The 23,824-nt window shown below is 40.0% G+C and overlaps 1 protein-coding gene across 5 annotated transcripts in view; it reads left to right on the top strand.

Annotated features, from left to right (window-relative positions):
* The first annotated feature begins 1,664 nt into the window (after nucleotides 1-1,664).
* Nucleotides 1,665-23,824, top strand: part of mpripa (myosin phosphatase Rho interacting protein a) — a 39,736-nt gene continuing 17,576 nt past the window's right edge. For 3 of the 5 annotated variants that reach the window (XM_088324315.1, XM_088324313.1, XM_088324311.1), the window contains exons 1-6: nucleotides 1,665-2,309; nucleotides 9,281-9,358; nucleotides 12,098-12,163; nucleotides 21,417-21,568; nucleotides 21,870-21,954; nucleotides 23,029-23,338. In XM_088324315.1, the coding sequence (XP_088180441.1) occupies nucleotides 2,190-2,309; nucleotides 9,281-9,358; nucleotides 12,098-12,163; nucleotides 21,417-21,568; nucleotides 21,870-21,954; nucleotides 23,029-23,338 (811 nt within the window). In that variant the 5' untranslated portion in view covers nucleotides 1,665-2,189. Of the gene's footprint in view, nucleotides 2,310-9,280; nucleotides 9,359-12,097; nucleotides 12,164-21,416; nucleotides 21,569-21,869; nucleotides 21,955-22,531; nucleotides 22,577-23,028; nucleotides 23,339-23,824 lie in introns of all 5 variants that reach the window. The other 2 variants (XM_088324312.1, XM_088324314.1) reach the window with 2 other exon arrangements.

The raw sequence follows: 23,824 nt of genomic DNA, 5'->3' as shown, positions 1-23,824 counted from the left end.
TGAGTCCCTACAAGATGACCCTGCTTCTCACCTTATCTCTAAGGGAGAGCCCAGCCATCCTGCGGAGGAAACTCATTTCAGCCGCTTGTATCCAGGACCTTGTCCTTTCGGTCATGACCCACAGGTCATGACATTAGATGAGGGTAGGAACGTGCATAGATCAGTAAATCGGTACAGGGTCCGCATGGCGGGAGATGCTGCAACGATTCGTCTGTTGATCTACCGTTTTATCCTACCGACACTCGTGAAACAGATCCCAAAGTACTTGAACTCCTCCACTTAGGGCAGGATCTCATCCCTAACCCGGAAGGAGCGCCTCTTCTGGCTGAGAACCATGATTTCGGACTTGGAGGTGCTGATCTTCATCCTTGTGATAAAGGGCTATACAAATGAACATGACTTGATAAAAAAATAAAAATCCTAAATAGAAATAAACTAGGGTAATAATTGCACATAATCAATTGGGATGTGAATGCATTTCAAATTACAACCAATCACACTAAAAATTCTAAATGAACGTTTACAAACATGCATTTTTATCATCCCCCTGATTTTGATGGATGAACATTGTAGAAATTATCATTGACAACAAGGTAGTAATAAAATATGTAAAAGAAAACTAAATCGGATAAAAACATGACATATAGACAAATATTTATATTTATAAGGTAGTTTTCGTAGACTGGCTTAAGTGCATCAGAGCAATAGTGCAATAACATTCGCAGAAATATATTTCCCAAATAAGAGTAGAAAAATAGAATATGAATATAGATTTTTCCATACATAGGGCATATTTATATATTTTTCACAGTTTACTGTGCTTGTTTAAGGTGGTCACGGCCTTGGGTAAGAAACTGTCTCTGAGCCTGTTAGCTGGGGAGTCATTAGCCAATAGCCGATGCACTTCTTATTATTTATTTTTTTGGTTTGAACAATTTTATTGACACTATTAATGGCAAACAAACAATGTGAGGTTTGAACAATTTTTCTCGACAATCTTAACAGCAATTAAGCATATTCACAATTTCGTTCTATTTGACAATATGATGTTTTAACATTTTTTTCCAACGTTTTAACAGGAATTAAACACACAATTTCATGATATCATATCCCAACAATATGAGTTTTATCAACACTTTTAACAGCAATTAAATACATTCACAATTTCATTATATTCTAACAATATGAGGTTTGAACATACTGTCACTTTTTAGATAAGAGGAGAAAGGAGGCGGAGACTTCTTGTGATGATGGGCTTAACAAATAAACATTACTTGACTTTAAGATTGCCACTTCCATAAGATTGCCACTTATTATTTATATGAGAGTTGTTGTTGTTTTTTCTCTTTAAAAAATGATTTAAACCACAACATGTAGTTTGGCCAGTCTTTATATTTTAAACCTATGTAATCTCAGTAAAAGTACATTTTGCCACCTCTGTCCAGTACCAAACGTCCCATGGTTCGGTACAGGCCCGCGACCCATGTTTAAGGATCACCTTTAAAGCCCACATAGCATTGAGGAAGGTGGGACGTTGGAGGCGACCGATTGGTCTTCTCCCCGAGAGTCCTAGCTCTCATGCGTCCCATTGGCTAATATCCACGTCACTCATCACCTCCCACAGAGTTAACCCCGCCCTTCTTTGCACCGACTCGATGTCCAGCCAAAGACGGGGATTTTAGGACGAAAACACCCAACTCGGCGGCGATTTCGGAGTCCCCCTTCCCGCTGCGTGTTTTGAAATGCCGAACATGCCAGAACGGAAGTTAAACGCGTATGAACGTACTGTCACTTTTTAGATAGGAGGAGAAAGGAGGCGGAGACGTTTCAGACTCCCTTTCGCTAAGTTGGCGTCGTCGTCCCCCCTGGCGATGGAGGTTTCCGACTGGACCCGCCTGGACCACCGCAGTGTGTCGGACGCTGATCGTCGACTCCTCGCTGAGTGAAAACCTGGAGGGATTGAATACACCTGTACTAGTCTCCACTTCTTGGCGAAACGAGAGGGTGCGAGAAGTTAACGCGTTAACGTTAGTTACTCCTCAAACCCACTCTCCTGAAACACGATGACCAGCGTGGATGTGACCTAAAGCGCACATTCGTGTCACCCCTAACCTGGACTTTTTCTCTACATTTTTGTGAAATAATTTAAACATCGAATATTGCTCACCGTCTCCCAAATTCAGACAACCATGTCGGTGAAAGAGAACCCCTGTCGAAAATTCCAAGCTAACATTTTTAATAAGAACAAATGTCAGAATTGTTTTAAACCTCGAGAATCTCACCTGCTCAACGATGAAGACCTCAATCAGGTGAGAACTTCATTTTACTATATGTCTTAAATGGGATAAATATGTTTTTAAAGTCAAATAATGACCAACATGCTGAGGTGAGAAGTACCAAATGGTAAGTAAGTATGACGCACTGAGTCAACTTACATGATAAAGTACAGTAGTACATGGTCTGAATAAACTCAGGTAAAAAAAAACAACAACACTGTCAAATCTATGTTGGGGTGGGTATAAAAATATACAGAAGAAAAATTACTTAAACTCGGGGTCACCATGTATGTGCCCGTGAGCACGAAGTAGCTCCCTAGGAGCACCTGAGCAGCCTAGGGACTAGCTCTGTATATAGTTAAGTCAAGTCATGTTTATTTGTATAGCCCTTAATCACAAAGAGTCTCAAGGGGCTGCACAGATCACAGATTATTGCAAACCACAGACTATTATTACACCATCCCCTGATCTAAAACCTAGGTGAGGGCAAGGAAAAAACAAAAAACCTCAACATGAGGAAAATGAAAACCTTGAGAAGGGACCGCGCATGAGGTGATCCTCCTTCCAGGATGACCAGGCTGAAATTAATGTTGCAATAACAAATCATAAACAGATATCGTCAACATAAAATACAAGTTATTTATATGCTATAGAATAGAAGTGTGTTTTAAGCTTAGATTTAAACGTTTCCACTGAGGTTGCAGATTGACTCTCAGGCAGCAGAGCATTCCACAAAATCGGGGCCCGAATGGAGAACGCTCTCATACCTGCGGATCTCTTCTTGGCTCTTGGGATCCCGAGTAGACCAGCATTTTCAGAGCAAAGGCTCCGGACCGGAACATAGGGTTCACCAGTGATGGGCCAGTGTGATTTTTTTTTTTTTATAGGAAGTTAGACCCGATCAATGCCTTCAGATGCACCGTAAATTATTTCAAATTAATTATTAAATAAGCCTATCCATAATTGATATGTGTACATCACTCAGATGTGTTGGTGATTTTCTAAGTCTATTTTGTTTCCACTTCTAATAATTGGAACATACTCACAATCATTAACTCTCTTCGGGTGCTCCCACCCTTAAAAACGCTTACGATTTAGAAAAAAACACAATTTTTTGTAATTTAAACTAAAAATCTTTTACTTGAGACTAGTACCTTAGAGTCCGGCGGTTTATTTTTTTAATCAAGCCGAAGCGTGAATAAACCAATCTAACGATCGCATTTGATTTCCGTTTGATATTCCATTTTATATCCCAAAATACTATCCAGTCTGTGGTCTGTGCAGCCCTTTGAGACTTCTTGTGATTAAGTGCGTTACAAATAAACATGACTTGACTTTAAGATTGCCACTTCCATTTTGAAACAAGCACATGTTGTTTTTGTTGATGTGTTTTGCACATAATAATAGAGACTGCGATGAAATATACCACTTTTTATTGTTAATAGGTTGAAATGTATGTTAAACATTGTAATAATAAACATTGTACTGTAACATTGCAGTAATCACCTAACATTATTTTGGAAATTCATACCGAACTAGTTGCCTTTTGCGTTAATCCATAACTAAAAAGGTTGACTCCCGAACCCCTGTTTGAATCAAAACAACTAAAACATGTCTTCAAGAAAAGACTCAGAGTGGAAAAGAAAGATCATTTTTTGTAAAAGAAGCCCCTAACCAAAACGGGCAGACTTAATATATCTAAAAAAAAAAATGGTTTTTTTTTCTGCACTATGATGACTATGTTTGCACCAATGCATATGTTGACTATTTTTTGCACTATGATGACTTTTGCAGCAAATGCAAAATTGCACAACCCTTACGATACCAACTGTATTACAATACCAACTGTATGTAACATCCTACATGCCGACATTTCTTGTGTAAATATCATGTAAATTATAACTATAGCCTTATCCTCCTTGTTTTATAACCTTATCTTCTCTGTTCCTTTATCTTCTCGGCTTTTTACCTCACTGTGAATGTGTGAAACTGGAGTGTCATGGCCAATTTCGTTGTCACAATATGTTAACCCATATTGTAACAATGACAATAAAGGTATATTCTATTCTATTCTATTCTATTCTAAACCCCAAACGGCAAGGGGTCCACTGTTTTAACTTGAACAGGTGGATTTACTCCCGTTTATCAGCTGTGCTAACATATGTTTCCTTACTCCAAAACAATCTTTGCCAACATTGTGCTTTATCGCCATATAGCAGATTAAATCACCGCTGCCTTTCCACTGCCCACAACTGGGTATTTTGTATTTTAATAAAAGTACACAACACTTTTCTTACCTCTTGTATATGTTAAAAAACTGTTGATGTGTGGTTGTAGTGCCTGGGCATGCAAGTATCATGCCTGTCACAACATGTTGTTGCCATCAAAATATTACCAAATATATTTTTCTGCTGCATAAGGACAATTTTCCTTCCAGTATAGTTAAACTGGATAGTTTCCAGAAGCGCACCTGGGGATCCCTTGCGGCACGTGAACGTGCCATGACAGTGTTTGGGAATCCCTGTCGTATTGTGTGGTGTAACATTAACATTTAACTCAACATCGGAATGAGTGGCCCCGCGCTAGCTAAGGTGTGTCTTGGTTTCATGCGTCAAAAGAGCCTAAAAGTGCAAAGGTTTGTTTGAACTCAATTATTCAACCTAGGGGCGCTTATTGACCTTAATTTCACGCTGAACTAGGCCTCTGCCAAAGCTTTCCACCCCACTGGTCACGACCTACAGCTTTTTCTGATTAATTTGGTCCAAAAAGAAAGAAAAACCATGCAGAAACGATTCTCTATTTGTCAGTGTTCAAACTGTTATATAGGTTCAGATAACAGCATGTTCCATTTGTTGATTAATCACAAATGGTCCTACTCCAGCTGGTCAGAAAGTGAAAGCTCTGGAAAGGTAGCAGCACATTTTCCCTAGAATATAATGGAAAATAGTTTGTCTTTGGTTGAGGAACACCGGCTGTCAACCTCCATCCTAGCCAGTCATGTCTTAGTTGCAAATTTTTCCGACAACAGAGTGCTTCATTCGGTTCATGTCTGTCTGAAATTGGCGCACAATCTGTTTTTGGAAGCTCCATTGAAATATTTTGCTTCCCATATACAATTGAGACTGACATTAACTCAGTAATCATTGTGAAGTCTTTACAAACTGTAACACAAGTAAACTTAAAATAGATTGTAAAACAGCAAATTGTGTCTCACATTCTGCCGCTAGGCTAATCGTACATTGCCATAAAATCAGTTAGTTGGTCTGTGATGAGCACTTTTTGTTACTTAGATCCGTCCTACTCTTCTTGTGTTAATCTCTTTGAAAACTATGGTAAAAATATGCAACACCACCTTATTGTTAATAAATTAGCATTTTATTAATACAGGATTTTCGATTTTAATATGATACCTGTGTTAAAGGGAGAGCTGTCCAATATTCATAAGGATATATTATGACATCAGTAGATTCAGGAACAATTTCATGTTTGGTGTAAAATAATACATTAAGAGACTAAATCGAGTAATATTACATAGAATAATATTCAGCAAGAAAATCTCACCCATTTGTTTTAAACTATAGTCTGGATACGAGACTGATACCATTATCAGATCTGGGAACCCTCCGTATATTGCTCCTCTACTATGGCACTCATACTGATAGTGTCATCAAATATAACTACAGTGGCCATGCCGGATTTTGATTGATAACTTTCTGTGTTTTCTCTAAAAGGTCCTGCACTTGCTTTGAATTTATTTTGTAGGAAACAAACGTGACATAACATCTGTGATTGTACTTTCACTGGTCTGTACAATCTGTTTTTCCTTTTAATTTCCCTGTGTTCATACTGAGACACAACATATTGGAATTGCCTTGTGTTACAGGCCACAATTTGGTGAATTGTGTGGTAAGACCAAAAACGGAGCTGGATATTATTAAAATGTCAGTTATTGCAGCAAAAATAGTGTTATATAAGAGAGACTTGTCATTTTGAAGAACAGCAGGAACATGATTTGATTACAATAGAGCATTTTACCATTGCAATGCAGATTCACTTTTTCAAGTATTGGGATCATGTTTGACGAGTACAAATTCAAATTGACCGGACTCGTACTCACACTTACTGATGGGTGTGCCACATTATCGTGACATTTTAGTCCTTAAAGATTAGATTTTCCAGCTGCTGTTCTCACACTGAGGGCTGCCTGACGTAGGCCTACTATTTTAGCCAGACACGACTGAAGTGCAAAGTGAACAATCAAATCCCAATCCCTTCATTTTTTTTAGTTCATCCAAGACCCAGAGAAGTGGTTTTATTCTGATCGGCGGAACAATGAGGTCAGGAGATGTTGCAACCCGCACACTTTAACCACCAAACCATTCAAGGGGAAAACTTGAACTGGAATTATCAGAGTGTATTTTTTAAATGGGGCAGCTGTCAGGTCAAGTGAGGAAAGACAAGATCTTTTTTTTTAACCCCATGCAAGTCTCTGTGGGTTTCAGGCATATTTTCACAGGCTTGGACGCAGCCTGCATCAGTGTGATTCCTTCCTGCTGGCGGGCCCATTATCAGATAGTTTTGCTACAAACTGCCAACAGACCGAGACTGTGGTTTCATGGGAATTGAAGATTTAAAGTTGCTGCTATTTCATTTTCTATCTCATGCAGGGTGATGCGCTGAACCTTTTTCAATTAAAACAAAAGCTAATTTAAAAATCTATATTTTTAAAATTATATTTGCCTGGATGAAAGGATGAAAGTTCTGACTAATCTAGCCCCCGTTTCACGGGTTTGTGAGCGCACGTTAGCATTTGTAGAGTACAAGTCCTATTGTTTAAGCGCAAACCCACAGTGCGACATTTCGTGCGACTTTTTTTTGATATTTACAAGAGAAGCCGGCTGTGGTCAGGCATGGCTTGTTTTACTCGAAATAACCGCTGACTACTCAAGTGGCGAGGGTTCAAGTATGTGGCAGAACTATGTAAGAAAGCATGCCAGGCCCACTTGTGTTTTTGAAGTCAAAATCTGCGACTTTCTTTATGGGGTCGATTTGTTTTACCTCACCACCCAGGCCCTAACCTCTGTATGTTAGCACACTTTTCTTAGTGGATCAGAGAGAAATCTACTGGACTGTCTCAGAAAATTAGAATATTGTGATAAAAATCTTTATTTTCTGTAATGCAATTAAAAAAACAAAAATGTCATACATTCTGGATTCATTACACATCAACTGAACTATTTCAAGCCTTTTATTGTTTTAATATTGGTGAATTTGGCTTACAGCTTAAGAAAACTCAAAAATCCTATCTCAAAATATTAGAATATCATGAAAAAGTATACAAGTAGGCTATTCAACTAATCACCTGAATCATCTAATTAACTCGAAACACCTTGCAAGGGTTTCCTGAGCCTTAAAAACACTCAGCTTGGTTCAGTAAACTAAATCACAAGTATGGGGAAGACTGCTGATCTGACTGCTGTCCAGAGGACTATCATTGATACCCTCCATCAGGAGGGTAAGACACAAAAAGAAATTTCTCAAAAAGCAGGCTGTTCACAGAGTGCAGTTTCAAAGCATATCCACAAAAAGTCTGTTGGAAGGGAAAAATGTGGCCGGAAACGCTGCACAACCAAGAGAGATGACCGCAGCCTTAACAAAATTGTGAAGAAGAGCCGCTTCCAGAATTTGGGGGAGCTTCAAAGACAGTGGGCTGAAGCTGGAGTCCAGGTATCAAAAGCCACAGTTCACAGACGTGTCCGGGAAATGGGCTACAATAGCCGTATTCCCATGGTCAAGCCACTTCTGAACTCAAGACAACGGAAGAAGCGTCTGACTTGGGCTATGGAGAAGAAGCACTGGACAGTTGCAGAGTGGTCCAAAGTCCTCTTTTCAGACGAAAGCAAGTTTTGCATTTCATTTGGAAGTCAAGGCGCCAGAGTCTGGAGAAAGGCTGGAGAGGAGCAAAATCCAAGTTGCTTGAAATCCAGTGTGATGTTCCCACAGTCAGCAATGGTTTGGGGAGCCATGTCAGCTGCTGGTGTTGGTCCACTGTGTTTCATCAAGTCCAGAGTAAATGCAACTGTGTACCAAGAGATTTTAGAGCACTACATGCTACCATCTGCTGAAAAACTCTATGGAGATGAGGATTTCATTTTCAGCATGATCTGGCACCTGCCCACAGTGCCAAAACCACCAGTAACTGGTGCACTGACCATGGCATCACTGTCCTTGATTGGCCTGCTAATTCCCCTGACCTGAACCCCATCGAGAATTTGTGGGGTATAGTTAAGAAGAAGATGAAAGACACCAGACATACAAATGCAAATGAGCTGAAGGCCAATATCGAAGCATCCTGGGCATCAATAACACCTCAGCAATGCCACAGGCTGATTGCCTCCATGCCACGCCGGATTGATGCAGTAATCCGTGCAAAAGGATTCCCAACCAAGTACTGAGTGCATCAATGGACATTTTCAAATGTTTGATTTAGTTTTGCTGTTATAAAATTATTTTTTTACTTGGTCTGAGGAAGTATTCTAATATTTTGAGATAGGATTTTTGAGTTTTTTTCAGCTGTAAGTCAAAATCAGCAATATTCAAATAATAAAAGGCTTGAAATAGTTCAGTTGATGTGTAATGAATCCAGAATGTATGACATTTTTGTTTTTTTAATTGCATTACAGAAAATAAAGAACTTTATCACAATATTCTAATTTTCTGAGACAGTCCAGTATGTTGGCCTTTTCCACCCCCCTATCTAAGAGCAGCATGGTGCACTGGAATCAAGCCAGTGGGGAAAAATGGCCTGCAGTCAACTCAACACAAGCTAGTGAATTTGACTACCCTGACAGCACTGTGAACTCTATTGTTTCTGTGTTTGTTTGGTTGAATGATGTGGTCATGGAATATGAGCAGTTCTACTTATCTAATCTGCCGCCTTTTTATTAAGCGCTTAATTTTACCGTTCATGTTTGTGATTCATAATCACGTTTTCTCATCAACAGGCAAAACCGATTTATGGTGGGTGGTTGCTGCTTGCGCCAGAGGGAACCAATTTTGACAATCCTTTACATCGATCTAGGGTAAGTGTTGGCTTTAACTTTGGATGAAATTTTGAAACCTTTTTGACACTGTCGTCTATTTCAAGATGTTAAATAATTGCATGTAATTTGGTTTTCTTCTTCCCTAAATTGTTTAAAAAGTGTATAGATATCATTTTTATAGACCTGACAAACTACTGTTATTCTTGAAATTTGCTTAAAGCATGGAAACATCAAGGCCCACGGCACGCTAAATATGTGATTTTTTTGGGGGGTTTTCAAACTAAGTTATTAGAATGTTTGAATCAGAAATGTCCAAACTTTTCAGAAAGTGGGACAGATTTGGTAAGCTGAAAATGTGTGCGGGTCGACTATTCATCATGCATTCTTTGAACAGTCCCTGTGAAAGGTTTGCAGTGTTAGGTGATCAGCGTCGCGATCTCGCAGCTCGCTTTTAGAGCATTTTCATTTGACTCGCATGGTCTTGTAAAAAAGCTCTGCTTTGCCATTAAAACAGCTTCCAGTTGCTTTTCACAGCGTTCGTTTCAAGTTAGCTTTTTGTATTCTGCAAATTAGATGGATGCAGTTTTTTGGGATTTCAGTGAAAAAATACTAAATTTTCCACTTGTCCTGGAAGCAGTAGCCCTCACAGTCAACTTTCCTTTTTTTATTTACAGTCGCCATGTCGGAAATTGGGTGGGCTAAAATTCTTCCAGAAAGCCAAGGCCAAAGGGGGCCAAAGGGATACTGCTATCATCTGGTGAAATGGTGACATTTTTTGGGGGTACCAATTTATTTTATACTGTGATAATATTAATTTTATGACTGAGTCGGTGGGCTAGTAAAAATGTAATCAAGGATTGTAACTGTAACTTATGGTTTATAGTATTATAAACGAATGTATAGGTATTTAATAAACTGTTTTTAAAATGTAAAGACAATTTTATATCGTAAAACTACTGTTTATGCCGGAACTTGGTACAGGTGACTACTAAAGAGTTGTGGTATTTAACATCCCTAATTCTAATTGCTTAGTTTTATTTTCAGTTGTTTTTCAAAACTGTTTTTAAAGAATTGTGTTATTTGTAGTGTAACAATTGAAAGTGAATCTTTGTTTTTATTTACTGGGATCATTTCGGTATCTATTTTTACACTCTTTGGGAACTGACTTCAACTTCCTGTATGAATCCCCCGGTAGTTCACAAACAAGTGAGCCTGATATTGACTAGATTCCTTGAACCCTGCTCCCATGGCATCTTGTAATGTGAGCGCCTCTCCGTTACGCCGCCCTCTTTATCAACTTCCAGATAAAAATGGTGGCGGAGCATCCTAAAAGTAGAGTTGGGAAAATGTGGGGGAGGTGATTGAAAAGTCCCAGTTCTCACAGCCGCTCTGATGGCTTCCTTATGTTTTTTGTGGGGGTGTTGGGAATTTTTGGGAGGTCAAACGGTGTTTGGGGTGGCGAAGCACCTCTGGATCATTCACCCTTGTTTTTGTCAATACTGTACCTTGCTGTCAAACATGGAAGCACCAGTATGTCCAGCGTAGTGCGATTGTCGGTGCCAATCTTTTTACAATTTGTTGTTTTTCATTCAATGTCTTCATTGTATGTGTAATGGACAAGATTGTTACAAATGGCAGGCAAACCTGTTGGGACTTCCCAAACGTACCTTAGAAACAGCTGATCAATATTTTATAGATTATGGCGGAACTTGAGCCCACCAGAAGAAACGGAACACTGTTAGAGACAATGTTTGTCGGGAGGGGGTGGGGTTGCTCATTTATTATAACAAAAACAAAAAAATGGCCAATGAAAACTTTCACCAAGCACAGTGATATAGATATCTGGACAAAAGGTACAAATAGGAAACAGTAATGTTAGGCCTTATGTGATGCTCCACTTGCTAAAGGAATGTGTTATAGTCTATGATAGTCCCACTGTGTCATTGTTTACCAAAGAGTAACTAGTATAGTCTTTACATTGGTGTATGCACTGGAGTGCATCGATCCATTTTTGTTTTATCTCTAAACTTAGAATGTTATTGCACGGGTGCACAATACGAACGGTTAGCACAACCGTCTTACAGTGCGTAAATGTGGGATTTGAATTCAGACTTGTGTGCGTGGGGTTTATATGTCCTTTACATGCTTGTGGCTTGAGCCTCGGGAATAAATGTGAGTGTTACTATTTGGTCCACCTTTTAAGTCTACTGGGATAGGCATCAGCTCACCCGTGATCGAAGTCAGGTTAAGTGAGAGAAAACGGGATGAAGGGTTTTCTAGTGCAAGGCCTGATTGATTTTCCGTGGCTCAAGTGTGTGCAATGACTTGGAATGATGACTCCCAGAATTCCTGACATGCAAAAAAAATCTTCCACGGGTAAAAGTTTCATTCTGCTCTGCTGCTCCAATTCCTCCATTGTGTCTGTAAGCAACCTTGACTTTTAAGTCATGAAAAGAATACCAAGTCGTAGTGAACCAAATGTGTCTTTGAGGGCGGGGAGTGATGAACACACTTGTCCAGCCAGAAGACTTTTACAGTTTGCACTGTTGTTTGCCAGGTGCATGCCAAAATGAATGTTGATGGTGTTTTTCTGTAACTCAGACCTTATTAAAACTCATCGACTTTGTCATGAGAACATTTGTGTGAAACGTTACAAAGGAAGTGTATTATTTTGGGTTAGTGGCTTTGGAATATTACCAATGAATATTAATTTGAATATTTCTCATCCTGATGTTTCTATTTGTCTATTTTAATGCACAGTTTTTTTTTTTCCTGCAGAAATGGCAAAGGAGGTTCTTCATCCTTTACGAACACGGCTTGCTACGCTACGCTCTGGATGAAATGGTGAGTCCAAGCAGCCTTTTTTTTCCACTCACATACTTTTGTCGCATGCACTGTAAATATGTACCTGCACTTTATCAAACAATATAAGGCAAGTAACCACAGCCCCTGAGACTTCTCAAAAGGGTAGCTTTGAAACTGAGGCACCAAGATCCTTAAAGCGAGCAATCCACAAAATACCATTAAGATCCGGTTATTGTTAACTTGGATTTGTAGTCATTTTAAATTTGTGTGCCACTTTTGCTATAATACTGCAATGAAAACAAGGTTTAACAATCGTAGCAAACTTGAATACAGTAAACGTCCAAACTAGTGTTACGATGTCAGTAAGAATGAAGTCAAACCACACACGGTGTTGATGCAGAGAGTCATGTGCCGGGGTCTGACTGTTTGGTTTGTGGCCTGTTCAAATATTGTGCAAGATCCTCATGATTCCTTTGGGTTCCGAAAGGAAACTGGAATAACCGCCCTGGTGCCAGGAAGATCGATGTCGTTTTAGCAAGCGCCAGACGTCCAGTATCAAATAGCTGCTGTTTTTTTTGCAAGTCACCTGTTCATGTTTGGTTCCAGTCGCTCTATGTCATGTGGTTGAGCCGTGACTGACCCAGAAGCAGCGCTTTTCAAAGCACGGAATTGCGCACTGTGTTATGGTAAAGCATCAGCACATCCTTTATTTGACCTGTTCTTTCTACGGGCGGCATGTTCTGGCAAAAGAGATGCTGAGTGTTTATATAATAGGGATGGAACGGATTTGAGTTTAAACCTTGGGGGGAAATTGCATTTTCCCCACAGATTGCGTCTTATGCTGAGTGGTTTGTGTATTCATTTTGAGTCCCAAATGCAGGGGAAGCCCTTTTTTTTCAGCGTGGTGCCACATTATAAGAAACAATGTGAGAAATACTGCACAATGTCTTGTCCACACTGAATGTTGCTGAACGGAAAGGCTTTGCTGACAAGATGGTAACACCGGAAGGAAGATTAATGATGTAAAGAAAAAGCTCACCCTTGTCCTTTGTTCATTGTTGGTAGGATGTCAATCATCCGCTTTTAATCTCCTTACCGATAAAGGGTTGAAAAGGAGGGAGGTTAGCGAGGGTCCAGGGTTGGAAATATCAAGTGACACTCAATATCGAGCCTCACAGTAATCATTTGTTTCATTTGGTGGCTTATGAACCGCCTCCTAAGCTTTGCTTTGAGAAATAAATGTGAAAAACAATATCTGCCACATCACCAGGTGCTTTTTATTGATTACTGTTTATGTTTAATAAAATAGTTGGCCAAAATAGTAGTAAATCTTTTACTAAAGTTGGTTAATTGTTACCTTGAATCCTGTCAGGAGTTGGGTATTTTAAATGCTGTTTTGTGTGTAGCATTATGTCCAATTAAAAGAACCTCTATCTTTTGCCGGTATCATGTTGATCCAGACCAAATCACATGTCTCTTCCAAGGGAATGTTGGGCTTGGAGATGAGGTTGGTGCACCCTATTTTCTTCTCAGCCCGTATTTACTGCTTTGTATCTTGACATTTAACCAAAGCCAGATGGGCTGTGGTCCCAACCTGCAGGATGTGGCCCAGCTGTAAGGGGGAAGAGAACAGTTTTAGTAAAGGCCCTTTACTACCACAATTCTCTGCGCCACTGACTTGGAGTTGCCCACCTGGGGTGGACAGCTACTGTGAAGCAGCTAGAAAAAAATACTTGAACCTCAGCTAGAAAATGCATTTGGTTACTGGATGGAGGGGAGAAGACATACTCTTATGTAGGACTATTTGGCTGCCATGACTTTTTGTTTTGCTTTGAAAATGTTGTGCTTGCAATGTAATTTTTTATTTTGATACGCTTATAGCATTGGAATAAGTTCACTTACAGCGAATAATGGAGAGCAATTCAAGTCTTCTGTAGTAAGCTGTAAAGGCTGGTTTCCCTGGGCAACTGGCGCAGTTATTTCAGAGGGACTAAGTTACCAAGGGCGACATGTTTTGTCGTTTACTTCAGCAACAAATGTCTACCCCATTTACTGTCAAACAATGGGCTGAGTTATCTTTTTTATTGGAAGCTCCTTTCCTCTTCAGGTCGTGACTGAAGGAAAACAGAACAAAATACTGCTGAAGCATCACTAGAACTTGCTGTCTGTTCTTAGGCAGCTGACAAGAAACAGCACTTCATGTGCACTGCAGCTGCATTGCAGTTTTCTGTGTTGTTTCCTAACTTTTAATGGCGATTTTACACAATTTATTCACACTTGACACACTGGGATTGAAGTTTAGCAGCGGTTTGTATCTTCAACCAATGGTACATGTAGCAGGTTCTGGATCTGTGTCTGTTACTTAGGTTTGCTCACAACCTTTTTGTTCATGTAAATTGTCCTTTTGTTGAAAGGAAATTCTCAGAAAGTTGTAATTTGTCTTTTATGCTAAGAATGATACTTTGAAAAGGGGTGGTTGTATGCTCTCCTGCAGGTTTCCTTGTGTGTGGTGCACCTGCAATCAAAAGCGCTTAAAAGCCAAAGTTGTGTCAGGAGCAGGTGTTCTAAACAGGGATCAGAAACTTCACTTTTTGACTAACATTATGCAATGCTTCTCTAAGTCAATTTGATGTTAACAGAAATGAAAATTAAACCAGTACATCTGAACAATAGAATAGTAAACTGGTGTCTGTTTGCCGAGCATCAAAAATAGCAGCTAATTGGCAGCATGTTAACCGCTGCTTTCCACCACTAATTACTAAGATGCCACAGCAATTGATAGTTTTTTTGTAGTGAATGTTACTTTGGCTTTTCATTAAATCTGTAATTTCTACCATATTTCAAATGATTTTCCTGCACATAAAAATTATTTAAAGCCAGTGAGATGCATGTAAAATAGATGCACAATTCCATTATTCGATACTTGGGACTTTTTAGGTGGGTGTAAAGAACCCTCCAGTGCTCCTTCAATCACACCAGGATGAGCGTCAAAAATCAACTCCCACACTCTTAACAACTGTGCTGCATTGCTTATGCAACGCTTAGTTGCAACCTACCACACTTTCATCCAGTTGACGCACGCACTTATGGACATCACTTTGTGTTATTTGAATTATGTTTTCATTTTAATAAGTCAATGATGTCAGTAATTGACTTCATATGAAATTGGCCATTCATGGGTATCATTTTAAAAAAAATCTTAAATTGTTCTCCCTCTAATCAAAATTCATACCCGCATTCTTAGAAGTAACTTTGTAAACATGTATTCAAAGAGTCCTAAATCAAAAAAGTTTGTGTATTGACCACATCCCTCATTATTCTCTACAAGAACATGATGTTCTCATCACGTTTTTAGCCCTTGAAGTCATTAGAATCTTATGTACGCTCAATTAATTTCCTGTGTTTACTGGAATTCGAAAGTGTGGATCTCTGCCCTCTTGCACTGTCCAAAACTGGAGTTTTGAGACACTTCCTATTCCCATTTTGTGCATTCTTTGTTAATCTGAGACACACCATCCTGCTTTCTCTTCAACAAATCTTGTGGATACAAGCTTCGATTGCCCTAACCTGTGTTAGTATTCAGATTTGCATATTATTATATGATTATTCATACCCCTGTTGATGGGCTTTTGTTTTATGGATAGTGACTGACGATTGAATTTTGAGAGAAGAATTTTAATTCATACAGTGTTCTCTAGGCTTTCTGAGCTAGCAATTAAGACTCCAGTATCAAACCGTAAAGAGTATGTCATATGTGGAAGTTTTTGAGTAGAATTTTGTTTATTATGTTGCATTGATAATACTGGATTGCATTCAAGACTCCTACTACTGTCAACGTTTGTGTGTGGATCCTTTGGGTAAAGTATTTGCTGGCTTCTAAAGAGAATGTTGTGTTTCTTCTTTAACACGTGCCCTTCCTTCCCAGTGAATCCAGTAGTAACCAATCAGTTGGAATGTAAACAACCACGGGCTGCAGTGTAATAACACTTCATGTTGCACAAGGCAGCAAAACCATGGGAATGGTCTCTCAAATAGCTCGTAATCCTCAGCTCAATGCGGCTGCCTGTCAAACTAATGATAGGCCCAAGTTACAAATGCTCCCAACTGGCCAGTCAGTCACAAATGCAATGTGGCAAAGGTGTACTTGACAATGAGAGTGGATAGATGCAGACAATATATCAAATCATTTTGTGGATGTGAATCCTTAATTATGTTTAGTTTACTTGTTTTTGAATCTTTACGCAGATTTCCCAGATTTGTTTTTCTCTTTCTTGAGCCATCCATCATGCAAAGGAGTGCAAGCCCCACAAGGCATTGGCCAAAGACAGCGGTCTACTCTTCCAGACATAGCCTTTACCTTTGCTTTCCCATCGTTGTCTGCTCAGTCCCCCTCTCTCTCTCTCTCTCTCTCTCTCTTTCACCCTGCCAAATTCTTGTACATCCGTCTTTCATTCCATTTTGCTCTGGCCAATAAATCATTGGTGTTAAAGAAAGCAGCCAGCAATGTTGTGCAACTTCTCCCTCTCTCATTCTCCAGAGCCTCTGCTTTGCCCGCTTTGCTCAATTTGGTTGAAAAGTGGACCAAGGCGCTGACAAAAGGTTTTATTGAAAGTGTCACGGTGAAGGGCGAGTCAGCGTTGAGAAAGGAAGTCATAAAATAGTGGGGTAAATTGGTAGGTGTGTGTATATGTGAATGAGAGGTGTGCTGTAATAGCACCCGCCAAACGGTCTAAAAAAAGTACCATTATAATTCACTTTTTTTTTTTTTAACCATACTCTTCCCATTTCCTAGAAAGAAGCCTTCAGCTTCAAGTATGAACCCGAAACATGGATTACTGTTTCACTGCTAATTATTATACATTTCTATGCTTTCATCATGAGGCCCCCTCAGGGGGAGCTGTTACCGCAACGTGTCTCATGATGAAAAAAAATCTCGACACTCCAGCACCAGACTGTACTGCTGCTACCTTTTGGTTACTCGTGTCATCCCTAAGATGTATTAGTTGAATGAAGTCCATTTGTAACCCAGCCTGATTGAGCTACCAAATGACTGGTTGGAGGCATAGCAGCTGTGGTGAAATATCTTTTCAAGTTGCAACAGGTGCGTCAAGTGACCTTCAACCCTTCACCTCAGTCCATCCAAACATCTGTTCAGCCCACAGGGTTACAGACATATCAGAAAGATCAATGTTGGTTTTGATCCCCAACTTTGACATGAAGCAATGTAGAAAGAGTATTAAATATTAGAGATTGACAAATGGGAAGCCTCATTGTTAAATTGGTTGTTTAAAACGTTGGCTTTCTTGTAGTGTGTGAAAGAGCAATGTGGTGTGTGGTGGTTTTGCTTTCATTCTGATGGTGGTTTCAGGGTTATGGTTTGAATATTTACTGCTTTGTGTGTGAGTCACAGCATAATGACTAAATACTGGAAATGGCTTCATGAGAACCTCTCAGCCCTTCTCTGGACAGAGAGCATTTAGGTGTTGGTCTGTTTATTCAAAGCGAAAGATAAAGGCAGGACTTTTTTAAAGATAAACACATGAAAAGTTGTCTGTTTGTTGCTGCTCTTTCCCATATCAAGTAATGTGCTCATCTGGTTCACAAATGCCAAATTGAGTGATCTCCTGCGTTTGACTGGGCTTAATTTTGGATTTGCAGTCAATGCTTATAAGAAGGGGTGACCTGATAAACAAGTCTGCAAAAAAGATGGTTTTATGAAGAAAAAGATTAATAACACCAGAGAAATGTTATCAGTCTGGGAAAGCAAACACCACCTCAGACTAATTCTGTTGAGGCCACATGACACAAGTTCAGTGTAGCACCTGTTTTGATCCTTTTCCCAGCTGCTCAGTAACCATCTTCTCACAATTGATGACAAATGTGCCATTCATAGACATTACACAAACAATATGGCTGAAGCTTGTACCTTTAAAAGGGTGTGATCGACCCACACACAATTAGCTATACATATGTTCAACTAGTGTTCATCTTCCATTTGTTCATACATACTACAGTTTGGAAATAATGATGCACAAAATTCTTCTTCATACTCCAACACTTTCCTCCTCTTCCTCCTCTGCATCCCCACTTCAGATGATGCCAGCCTGCAAACAGGCCGCATGAAAACGCCTACGCTCCTCTTCACAGGTGTCCATATGAAGACAATCTCCCTTGCTGCCCACGTTCTCTGAAATACCTGCTTGTTTGCACAAGTTTAGATGTAATGTAATGGAATACTCATTTATTCCAATAAGAAAAGATTATTTCAACTTGCATTGAGTAATTTTGACAGCGAATGTTTGGTAAACCGCAAGTTGTCACCCCGAATATTACAGCGGAAACCCGTTAAAATTTGTCATAATGATGCCGTCAAAATAAATAACCCCCTTCACCGCAGGTTAACTCAATTTCCTTAGTTACGTTTTTTATGCGTCTGTTTGGACTTGGCCATACAACAGGGACTCCATTCATTTGGCACCCGAGGACATAACCCCCCACAATTGCTCATAGAATCACTTGTATCCAAAAATGTTTGCATCTATTGTCCCAGGTTGCTAAGGAAAGTTTTACTACACATTTTCTGTTATCGGTAATGAGCAGGATGTCGGAGCTGCAACTGCCTGCCATAATTGTGAGTCAGGATGATGTCGTGCCAGCTCATCATCGTTCCTTCACACTTGGCTCCTTGAAGAACAATAAAACGAATAACTCTGGGTGCAGGGTAGCTGACCTTGGAACCCGTTTGAGGGTTCCTGTCGTTACAGGTCTGGAAAAAAAGTAATCTGCAGTTAAGGCATAGCATTTTAATTAGTCAAGCTCACTCTTGAGACTATTTGACTTCTGATACCAGACAAATATAATCATTTTACAGGTGTTTGTAGCTAAAAAACTAATGTGATCATAAATATTTTTCACAGATGCATGGGTCTGTTTTTGAAGGAATGTTGTGAAAAGATGTGCTGACTGTGACTCAATTGCAGGTCACATTCCATTTAGTTGTACTGCGCTGTTCCGTTTAATTAAATGGGATTAGCCGCATATGGTTTCCCGTACTCTAAATGGATCTGTCAACCTAAAATGTTGATGCACAAGATGAAAATGTTCTTTCCAGCCGATAAACTGAACGAAATGTTGAGCCGGCCACCTTTGCAAGTTGATAGTTTAATTCTCCTGTCGTGTCACAAGGGTAAAGGAGAATGTTTATTCACATTTGTGTAGTGATTCATCAGTCAGTATTTTACAGTATTATTTTACAGAAATGTGTGTGATGTCTTCCTAATTACCATACACTCATCCCTAAATCTGCTGTCTCCCTGTATTATTTTCTCCGGAGAGGGTGGCGGGGGGAATGCATCTATAGCTGACAATCCCACTTTGTTCTAACTGGTACTGCTCCACAAAGGGCCTCATTGTAGTCAGACATGGCGCAGAGAGAAGGGACAGGGTCTGGGATAGGTGACAGGGGTGCGAGTTCAAGGGGGCCTGGTCTGGGGGCTACTGTAGTCCTGGCTGGACTGAAATAGTCTGTGTATGTGTGGAAGTCAGCTGACACGGGACCACCATTGGGAAAGGTCAACATGTGTGAGTTGAGCCCCATGCTCCTTTCATCACAAACCCTGCTTACAAATATTAACTGTGCTGCTGCACGGCCATCTTATTAATGCAAGAGGATTACTGGCAAATAGATTTGAATGTACGATAATCAGATTTTAATTTAGATGTGAATTAAAACTTTTTCTCCCCACAACCCCAGTTTTTTTAAGTCCTCTTTTGATTTCAATTCATCAACAAGACTCAGGTGAGCAGCAAACTCTTATATTATTTTACACTCAGAGACGTACCATTCAGTCAACAAGTCCGTTCGCTCAACCATTTCTTTCACAGCAATCCCATTGACCACTAGATCCCTTAATCACCTCGCCACTTTTCCTTCTCTCAGCCGCCAAAGCTCCCTCCTCTTGCCTAGTCTGAGAATGACAGGGCTCTCAGGTCAAGCTGACGCCAGTGTCCCTTTTGCGATCTGAAGCAGGCCCACTAGGCCCTCGCCCAGCTGTCCCAGGGTCTTTTTGTCAGTATACCTGTCAAGCACAGCTGCCATGCCGACCTCTCACCCGGTCGAGGGTCCTTCATTGATTTATATTTCGGGGCCACAAGCGGTTGCCCAAACTCACTCAACAATCGGCTACCACCGTGGCACTCCTGGATTGGGCATTCACGCTAGACAATGTTCTAGGAATGTTTGATTTGACACCTGTCACGAATAGCCAAAAAATACAAATAGTTGACTCCTAATAAAATTGCTTTTTTTTGCTCATAATCTAAGTTTGTTTCGTAAACCAAATCACAAGCACACCATGTTATTGCAAAAGTACAAAAAAAAAACGTAAGAAAGCCATTTATAAGTGAGTCATCAAGTAACAAATAATATGTAAGTGGACTTTATAATGGTCCCAATAAGAACAAGGCTTACGACCTAGGAAAATTTGTTTGATTTGCTAATGATATACTCTACTGCAACAACATCAGCGTTTTGAGCCAGTCCATAATGTTAAAGAGGTCAGCATTTAAAGTGACATTTCACAGGCATACAGTCCCCGCTTCGAGTCAACCGCCCTCAGGGTGGATTACCATCCAGTATTGACTTCTGCATCCACATCAGAGGCTATCCACAGGATTTAATTGCTCTGGTAGTTTCATACCATGGCATTGCTGTACAAATAGGTTTTCCTGAATCTGATTTATCGGGTCACCGGCAAGTTAAGTGTGATGCCTTTTAATCTTGTCTTGCTCCTATACGCCGATGTTCAGAGGGCTATAATTTATTGTTTGCGCCTGGCACTTATAGGCACGAACACCACAGCGGTTGTGTGTTGTAATTTTTCCCGTACGTGGTCTACAATCATTGCAGGACCCTAAGGTTTTTCAAAGAACAGTTGTTCGACTCTACATTACTCATTTTACTCTTGAAAAAAAAATACTGAAAAATACTTAAAATTAAGTATACAAAATAATTTTCATTTTCCTCTATCATGTACTGTTAAGTTGAATGTGATGTTGGGTTATTCTTCATCAAAAATCATATTTACAGATCTTCAGGTGACAGGCTTGCAAATCTTGTCCCCGGCGAATGTTGTTTTGCAGACTGTTGATGCCTGTGCAAATTCTGGCACCATGTTGACTTTTGGGCGGATTATGTGAGAGAATCATACGCCGGGATATGCAAGCGCGTCTGTTCATTTCTTTTTCCGCCCGCTCTTGCCATTCCCACACGTCCTTCTGTTGTGTCTTCCAGCCCAGTACTCTTCCTCAGGGTACAATCAATATGAACCACTGCTCGGATGTCACAGACGGAGAGTCCAGGACAGGTCAAAAGAACTCCTTGTGCATCCTGACTCCGGAAAGGGAGCACTTCATTCGGGCTGAGTGTAAAGAAATTATTAACGGGTAAGTAAGCTTGTGGCTTGTCGACCTGATAGAATGTTTGAAAGATTTGGGTCAGGTGAGCAGTCCAGTTTAGCGTGATGGGCTGTGTGTAAAAGATGAGCCCTTTGCTATAAAAACTACTCTGCCCTCTGCTGGCTTCTTTTGTCATTTTCTGTTAAGACTCACAATTTGCTATTTAGTAATTCTGTTTTTAGTGTATTACATTATATTTGCCAAACATTTCACGACAGAAATGAGTTTTAGACATCAGAGTTGAGTCTCAATTTAATTTTCAAAAATGTATGCCCTTCACATTTACCAGATGGCAGGAAGCTCTGACCGTGTACCCCAGGACAAACAAGCAGAATCAAAAGAAGAAGCGCAAGGTCGAACCTCCCACTCAGCAGGTAGTGTCCTTTAAATGTCTTCGATATATCATTCTTCATCGCCCCCAAAAAAGTAGCATATATTGCAGTAAAAAAATGGTCTAACGCTGGTTTGTCAGTCTATACAGTCGTCTTCTGTCTGTTGTGTGTGCCCCACAAAGTTCCCTCTAGGGTCCATTGTCTGGCTCCCCTAATGATGCCATACATTAGGCTGGGTCGACAGACATTACGTAACTCATTTGCAGAGGGAGTGTGGTGACACAGCAGTCTTCTAGGATTTCGCAGGACAGTTTGTGGATTGTTTTGGCCCCAAAAAGTCAGAATCTTTTTTTGATGTAAGGACTTTATAAGGAAAAATCACAGCTGAATTTTTTTTTTTACAGTACAGCCGAATCTGTAATGTAAATAAATAGGTGCAGAATTGTTACAGAGAGAATACAAAGGTAAACATCATTTGCACTTTGATACTGTTGAATTGAAATCAAGTCATGTTTATTTGTATAGCCATTAATCACAAAGAGTCTCAAAGGGATGCACAGACCACAGATTATTGTAAACTACAGACTATTATGACATGAAAGCCTTCTGTGATTGGCAGGGTGGAGTAACAACAGTTTCCGCTATGGCCATGAATGGATATCCTGTGAGTTTAGTTCAGATAAAAATTTTATGTTGCTTAATCTGGTATAATGCTAACACATTCAATACGTGTGATACTCATTTAATCAAAGCCAATGGGTGTGCTTTTTTTTCTCATCAAATGAAACATACAATTTGAGTTCCATGTTGGTGGTAATTTCCGACGTTTGGGTTACAAAGTTGTTTGGTCACTTTGAATCTTTGATATACAGTACTTCAAATAAACAGGAACGTCACCAGTATTTACCTGTGATTTCAGATCCCTTCTGAAAAATATCTGGCCAACATGACAATTTTAGTGCAACGTCTCACAGTAATTTTTGTCTTTTTCATTGTGTATATTTCTTTCATCAATCAAACCAAGTTACATTTTTTTAATTTTTTGTGTAATTCATATGGATGAAATGCATTTCTACAAGTATTATTGACATTTTTCTATGTTTTTTTTTTTCCAAGTCTCGTTGTGACCTTTCCTCCCATTTTCTCCTCTCCTCCTCCCTCCCACTCCTTCCGTCCCAAACACTTGACCAGGAACCAGGTCCAGCCAAGGTGACAGTGACTAGCAGCAGTAGCAGCATCAGTGGCAGCAGCATCCCATGTCTCCTCAACAGCATCGCCAGTGCTGAGCGCGTCCCCATGAGTCGTGCCACTCTGTGGCAGGAGGAAAACCGCTGGAGTCGGGCCACCATCCCCTGTAGCCGCAGTGCTTCATGTCTTAGCCAGTTGGGCCAGAGCCAACCAGACTCTACTATCACTACTCAAGATGGTGAGGACTTTTGCCGTTTCAAAGTGTCTCAAACATTATATCTGTAAAAGTGAAAATCTGCAGTTGCCTTAATTTTCTGTTGTTTGAGGTATTCGCTAATAGTACACGTTTTTTTGCATAAAATCTATACATATTTTATCTGTGTATTCCAATTATTTTCCAAGATGAAGCATTTTGAATGCATGTCTTGTCTTTGTTGTCCTGAGCTGTGTCGTCAACAGAGAAACGTTGCTATATTATTTTACGTGTAAATTAGTTGAAGAGGTACGAGGGTACAAAACAAAGTTTTGGTAGTTTTTGTAGAGAAGGCAGAGGTGTTCTGTTGCAGGTGGATGCTGTTATGGGAAAAACAAAGGGCGGGCATCGAAATAGGAGCAAACTGGCAAAAATAAAACATGGAGAGCCGCCAATGGGAGGCTAACCGGGACTGATCAACAAAAAGCGGCTGAAGCCTGGGCGGAAAAATGCAAAGCTGGCCTACAAAAA

Source organism: Urocampus carinirostris, chromosome 19, assembly GCF_059441175.1.
Source record: "Urocampus carinirostris isolate Australia breed hairy pipefish chromosome 19, RoL_Ucar_1.0, whole genome shotgun sequence".
NCBI lineage: Eukaryota > Metazoa > Chordata > Actinopteri > Syngnathiformes > Syngnathidae > Urocampus > Urocampus carinirostris.
The sequence above is the reverse complement of the archived record's forward strand: the minus strand, read 5'-3'. Positions and strand labels throughout refer to the sequence as shown.